At 37.6% G+C, this 7,178-nt stretch overlaps 1 protein-coding gene across 1 annotated transcript; it reads right to left on the reverse strand.

Moving 5' to 3' along the window:
- Positions 1 to 410: 410 nt before the first annotated feature.
- On the reverse strand, positions 411 to 5,625 carry LOC107800932 (uncharacterized). The gene is made up of 16 exons (XM_016624202.2): positions 5,309 to 5,625; positions 5,096 to 5,208; positions 4,867 to 4,975; positions 4,707 to 4,771; positions 3,875 to 3,913; positions 3,595 to 3,691; positions 3,391 to 3,478; positions 3,120 to 3,183; positions 2,955 to 3,031; positions 2,772 to 2,853; positions 2,452 to 2,531; positions 2,131 to 2,215; positions 1,973 to 2,041; positions 1,829 to 1,896; positions 1,700 to 1,748; positions 411 to 1,236 (listed from the first exon to the last, which is right to left on the reverse strand). Exons 1-16 carry the CDS (start codon positions 5,373 to 5,375, stop codon positions 847 to 849), a joined length of 1,542 nt encoding a protein of 513 aa, XP_016479688.2. The 5' UTR covers positions 5,376 to 5,625; the 3' UTR covers positions 411 to 846.
- Between the last annotated feature and the right edge of the window lie 1,553 nt (positions 5,626 to 7,178).

Raw genomic sequence — 7,178 nt, forward strand, 5'->3', positions numbered from 1 at the left:
TCCCCACTGCTCCTTCAAGCTCCCATAGCCGACAACCGCCACTCTAACTCTTGGGCTTTATCCTTAGTCAAGGCTCCCCACCTTATTCTTGGTTTTTCTCTAGCAGACCGTATCCTCCTCTTTAACCTAATACCAACATCTATCACCAAGAGTCTATACTGCGTCGCGAGTATCTCACTCGGAATCACCTTGCAGCCCTTGCACAACCCTCTGTCACACCTCCTGGGAAGGAGATAGTCAATATGAGTCTTCGCTACTGCATTTTGAAAAGTAACCAAATGCCCCTTCCTCTTCGAAAAGCTAGAGTTACCAATCACTTTTTTGATAAGGTAAATTAACTAGAGTTACCAATCACCAAGTGGGTAAACAAAATGAAGCAAAAAAACAAGTAGGATATTTCGATCCTCAACATTCACCAGAGTTTATAGGCTATATAGTAAAGGGATCAGCTCATTTCCTCCTATTTTGACCCAATAATTTGATGAGTCATTTTGAGTTCAACTCATTGGATCAAGTTTAGAAAACAAGTCTTATCTCAGCTCATTTAAACTTCGGCAACTTAGACATGTGACCGAAAAATGAATACAAATCCCACTAGAGATTAAAAAAAAAAAAAAAAAACATCTATACACAAAGAATTCACTCTATTTACAGTATTTTTTTGGATCTTTCAATAATGTATTTCGTTTTACTCTTGGATATAGAAAAAAGGTAGGTGATGGAAAACTTGAGGCTAATCAAAAGTCTTTGAACGAACTTCACCAAGTAAGGATCATAAAGGGAACTATCTGAACCTGTTTGTTATGTGTAGGCTAGAAAGTTAAATTCTTCAAGCTACAGGTTCTGTCATTGACTGTGTAAGCCTGAAGGTGTGACTACAAAGTAATCTCTGATTGTTTTCCTCAAAGAGGAAGGGGGAGTCAGAACAGAAGAAGGGCTTCTCTTTGTAGCTTCTGGAGTTTTCTCAAAGTTTTCTTGAAGTTCAAAACCTGGTAAATGTTTTTTCTTCTTTGATACTGGAGTACTCATTTCAGGGATGGTAATAGGATCAGGCAATTCTTGATGACATGTCAAGTTTGACTCGCAGTTAGTAGAGTCATTCTTGATGCTGGCTGGTTTTTCATCTGAAAACAGCTTCCGACGTTGCATACAAGAAAGTGCTGCTACTCTCCTTCGGATGGATGATGGAGATCTTGTGTTTGAGTAACAACTGCTGTGGATGTTCCAAAAGCGCACCTGCCACAGATTTGATAGGAATAATACATTATTAACATCGTCAAACTCAAACATCAAAAAGCAAGGATTACAAAATTTTGCAAGAGAAAAGGTTTGATTGAAAATCTCTTGGCCTTCAAGAATTCTGAGTTCTCACATATAAGAAACTTTGGAGAGGATGAGCACTCCATTTTGGAAAGTTTTTTCTTTGCTTCTTGTGACTTGGCTTAAATAAAATAGCTGTGGTACCTAGGTATTTGTAGGAATTTTTCTAACAAGTACCTAATCTAGTACATGTGCCTTAATTTAATTCTGAGATTTTCTCTATTCTATCATTCATGAATAAACAAGGCATGCATCTTAAGACTAATACATTAAGTTTTTATAGTTCATGAAATAGGTAAATTCATGTACTTGGAATGGATCTAGTTCATTTATCCAACATTTCGATCATGGAAACATGCTACATTTCTCGACAACTTACTGTGAAATCATCTGATGTTGTAGCAACTTTACCCGTTTCTGATGTGCACCTGTAGCAGTTTAGTTCTCAAAAGTTAGGTTGGATTTTATAGGTAAACTAGGGTAGAATCTATAGCATTGACAAACTTACCAATCTAGTGCTGTAACTTCTCCATCATGACCTTTCAACATAATCGGATCTTCAAGAGGTTTGTTTACCTAATTCATTGAGCTGATGAGTTAACACCATGTAGAGAAAACTCCAGTGAGAACTTTTATATTTGAAAAAACTGACCTGCCATACGTAGGCACTTCCATCACTGGAACCACTGAGAATATGAGCTGCATCAGGACTTAGAGCTGACTGCAATTACATTCAAATCAAGGCTTTTTCAGTTAACTTGCATAAAAAACGGTCCAAGTTATAAGTAGCAGAATTAGAACAGCACTAACCTTGACAAAAAATGATTCTATTTTGCATCCTTCGAAAGTTTTTACTGGCCCTTTATCTGCCTGAAGTACATTATAGAGGTAGATTCTGAAAGAGAACAGCAAAAGCGAGAGAAAGAGTATCAGCATTTTGCATAGCAATGAAACTTACTATAGGTTTTCATATCTGGAGAAAGTTGCTCTTCCTGAGAATGCATAGGGCACATATAATCTAGAAATCTCTGATTTCTAGCTAAGCATTACTTACAACGCAGAGTGTGTTCTAGTATAGAAAAGGAAGAACGTACACCAAGCTGAAAGATGCTAATCAAAGAACTAGAATACCTGCTGTCCATGCATGATGCAGAAATAAACACTCCATTTAAGTCTTGAGACAAACTAGATACTCCATGGAATCGCTTTCCCTGAACAACAAGAGAGAAAGTTGGTATCAACCACATCAAGGATTTCTGAATTTTCAACAAATTGGACCCTCTGAACTACAACCAAGCCTAACAAACTCAACATCAGTAGCAACAAGGTCACAGCCAGATTATATCTTAAGCAAGATTAACATTGTTGTATGTGTCTGAGGGACAGTGAAGACACTAAAGGAATTGAATACTCTAGAAATCACACATTGGAAATGGAACATTTATTATTACCTTCTGAATTGACACCTCAGGATGAGGGCATGCCTGAATAATAGGACATTTGAGATTCCTTGTATCCCAGAACTTTATGACGCTGAAATTTATGGAGAAAAAGGCATAATCGCACAATGAATCCATGGCTGAATTGCAACTTGCATGATTAATTTGAAAAGCATGGCAAGCTTTCTCAGTCACCTGTCAACTGCTCCAGCACTAGCTATGGAGAGCTCGTCTTTTAGGTAAAGAATTGATGTAATGCTCACGGGGGAAGCCTGAAATAGTTGTGCCCAGTAAGAACAGTACTGACCATATGAAAATATGCAGAACTGAGTCTTTGAAAGTACTGATTATAGGACTAACCTTTCCACGTCTGGTTCTCCTCTGATGAGGAGACATGTGAGCCTCATGGACGGTAGCAATTGACCTAAATGCAGAAAATAATTTGGAGTGATGTTTGGAGCTGCTAAGTGAACATATCTCTTCAAATGGTCATGCTTGATAGAAGAACCATAATACTTCTTTTTTTTTTAGTGATAAACAAAAATACTTGTCCCTACTTGTTCTAACAATTGAAAGGCATGCAATCTTGAATCCTCATTCCACTGTCATGTGAGGATAACACTGTACTTACGGTATGCAAAGGTTTTCACTGCTACTGTCAGAGCACCTCAAGTCCCAAAGGGCAAAAGACCCATCTCTGGCACCAGAAACAATAATATCTACATCAACCAAAAAAAAAAATAACACATGAAAATGATGGCATATGATGTCTTTTGCTAAAGAATGTATAGAAACAATGGCTTCAGAAAGAATAAATAGAAGACCCCAAACCTACCATGATTTGTAGGATGAGGACAAATGGATTTCACACTCCCAGTGTGACCCATTAGTGCTCTCACACATTGTTTTCCTTGTGCATCCCATACCTTTATCTGCTCGAATTCATCATGAAAATGTGTTAATTATACGAGTACAGCATTCAAACGATCAAATATCTATTGGTTTTTTGACATTTTGTTAACATGGCTTTGTTCTTTGAGTGCATAGAAAGATTTGCGAAAGATGAATAAAACCAATTAGTTATTACAGGAAAAGAAGTGAAATATATGACTCACACTTTGATCACCTGAAGCTGTTAAGATACTGGTATCTTCCTGCAAATAAAATCAAATAGTATCATCTTTAATATGGAACAAATATTCCAAAAATAGTTTAGAAAATTCAAAAAAGAAAATAGATGCTAAACATGTCAAAACCAAAGAAGATTCTCTAGTTCATGTTCTAACTTGTTTAACACATTTCAACCCATAAATTGGTTCCTGTAGCTTCCACTTTGTTGTATTGTGTGAGTCATCTTATCTAAAAGATTAAGTTGTTAAGAATGGAACACCTTTATTTGCTCAAGTTAGTCTTCGACACTCAACATTTCCTTGAGCCAAAAATGAAAATTATTTACTGAAGGGTGATGATGAAGCTCCAATCAAGAACTTTTCCCTGCTATAACACTATTAGAAAGGGGAACCTATTATATATTTTTAGTGGTCTTCAACACTAATTATGCTTTGAAACAGTTTATTTCTTCGAATCAAAAGTAATAACTTCAGTTTTTTCTCCTGGAAAAAAACTAATGACGGTTGATGGCGATACTGGAAATCTTGTTTTGCACTAAGATCCATTACTGATCCATCAATCTTGTATGTAACTCATGCACACAAATAAAATGCATAGATGTTATTTGTTCTTGGTTGAACATTCAAACAGTGCATCGAAACCCCTCAAGACCGCTTAACAATCATTGCCCCAAACAATTTTCCCCGGACCTGATCTTTTTTGGTTTTCCGAAATTGCATTTCAGTTGCATCAATTTCATATAGTGCAGTATTGGGAGCACATGAAGTAAATTTAGATACTAAAATAGCCTCTAAAATGTAGGGAGCTGAAATGTACCTTGATCCAACATACATCAAATATGGCATTATCATGAGCAGCCCACTCTGACACCTTAGCTTTTTCTGGAAATTGCAAAATATTCATTAAAAATTCCCCCAAAAAAATATAAGGTGAAAAGCTAAATTTTGTGTCTCAACTATAAAATTGATCTTTTTACCTGCATTTTGCCGGTGAGTAGAAGAAGAAAGAAATTTGACCCGAGTGTTAAACAAGCCAAGGTAGCCACCCTCGTAAGCCACAGCTACAATATGCGAGTTTTTACTTGTCTGCAATAAAATACCAGCTTGTATAATTTACGGAATTTGTTAAGAATTAACAAGCATTTTAAGGTTAAACAAAAGTTTTACTCTATGGACACTCAGTGAGAGATAAAGATTGTTTTCAACCTTGCAGAAAGAGAGGGCCATTGGAGGTGGCGTGAAGCCGTTGTGATCAACTACCAGAGCTCCAATTTCGTTGAAATCAGACGATTTGTGACTGATATAGGGTCGTCGTTTAACTGGAGATACACACGTAGATGAAAACCACAAGAATTTGTAATTAGATTAATGTGAATATAAGAAATTACTGTCAATCAAGAAGCGATTTTTGGGGCAAACCTCTGTATCCATTAAGCTCCCTTGAATTGATGTCTTGGAAGAAAGATTGATGCTTGGATGCATCCATCTTACAGGTCTTTGAATATTAATTTGTCTATTTTTTGCTGAATGAGGCGTGTTTTGACCTCAAACCCTAACAACACAATGATATAGTAATTCTCTCACCCAATAACATCCGTCTCTGAATTTTTCTTCTTTTGGAGAGGAGTACAACACACGAGTTGCTGTATGGGAGCTGTAAAAGGATGGAATGAGAGCGGCGTTGAAGAGAGAGAGAGACAGAGAGAGAAAGAGAGGGAGGAACTGTTTACTAATGTTTGATTTGGCGGGACTTAGGGAGCTACTTGTTCGACAAGGCGGGAAAGTAATTTGAACTTTTTAGCGCTTGGCGGGTTGTACAGTCCTGCTGACAGTGACGAAATTATGAACGGCCTATTTTATTTTGGCCCTTTGTTGAACTACTAGAATTACTTAACTAGTAGAAAGTGAAAATACATGGTTTAACCATCGATCTTGTGTATAGGGTAAAATATGATATGACACCTGGTCATCTAGAGGAAGGACACGTAGAACCCATGACGAGAATGGCCGAAGACCGAACATAGATATTCCGCTTGTCACCGGGAAAAATTAAATATCTTGCGCTCGGTAGCATTTAATAAAGAATATTCTACAGCATTAAGAGCAACGGCATGTTACAAAGAATTTGGCATTTATGTCCACCGTTACATTTTCATCAATGACCCTCATAATTGACATTAAAGGAGGGCACGATCCTAGGACCTCCTTCCCTAGACATCACTATAAGTAGTAAACTCAATTATCATTGTAGAGAACACGATTTTTCTAAAAAACTTACACTACATTCTATTCAAAGCATAATACAACAATATTTTCTTGCTTTCTGGTTTTATTATCGTTGTGCCCCAAAATCTTGTTCTCATAACTGTCATCTTTGTTGTTTCATCTACATTTTAAGGCTAAGTATTGCTTAATTCTTTATTTATTCCATTATTTTCAGGATCAAACTAGCTCACTTATCTAGAAACCACGTATAAATTCAACTTTACCGTTTTACGAGTAAACAGTTTGGCGCCCACCATGGGGCCTATACAACATTGCAAATAAATTGATCATTGCTTTTTTTACTAACGTCCTTTGATTATTTTGTCTTAGAAAAAATCATAAGAAATGGCAGATAACGTTATTAACAACCCCGAGGTTCGAGGAGAACAACCTCACTTCGAGGACTCAATCAGTAACACCCACAACGAGGGGAGTGACTCCACACCGGTGCATGACAGGCAGTATCCTCGACATGTTCGGGAGACGACTCCCGATGATGCTGATGAGGAGAATGTCGTCAACGCGGTAAAGGTCTTGCAAAAGCAACAAGTGATCATTCTAGTCCATCTCATGCGGCAAGACAAGGTTATGATAGAGTTAAAACATGCGATGTCAGTGGCTTCGAATTATGCAAACAGGCGAGATCAAATTCCTCCCGGTGTTCCCATAAACCAAACAACGCAGAGGGTCGACATCAACACTCCCAGAGGTAAAGTTGGCCCCGACGAGGCTGGGGGAAGTGGATCTGGTCTCAATAACGAGGATGATCCTTTCAAGAATGAACTTTTGTGGTTTGTGAGGGAAGTAAACTCCTGTATGGACCAAATCCTAGGTGCACCGCCAGTATTGAAGGGCCCAGATTCCAATAAGTATACTCTATTACAGTACAAGCCGAGTGATGCACCAGAACTAATTTCGAAGCTGTTTAAAATGCCTAATGTACCAAAATATGACGGAACTTTAGATCCACATGAGCATATTACCACCTACACAACGGCGATAAAAGGAAATGATCTAGCTTCCC

This window comes from Nicotiana tabacum, chromosome 3 (genome assembly GCF_000715075.1).
Source record: "Nicotiana tabacum cultivar K326 chromosome 3, ASM71507v2, whole genome shotgun sequence".
NCBI classification, from domain to species: domain Eukaryota; kingdom Viridiplantae; phylum Streptophyta; class Magnoliopsida; order Solanales; family Solanaceae; genus Nicotiana; species Nicotiana tabacum.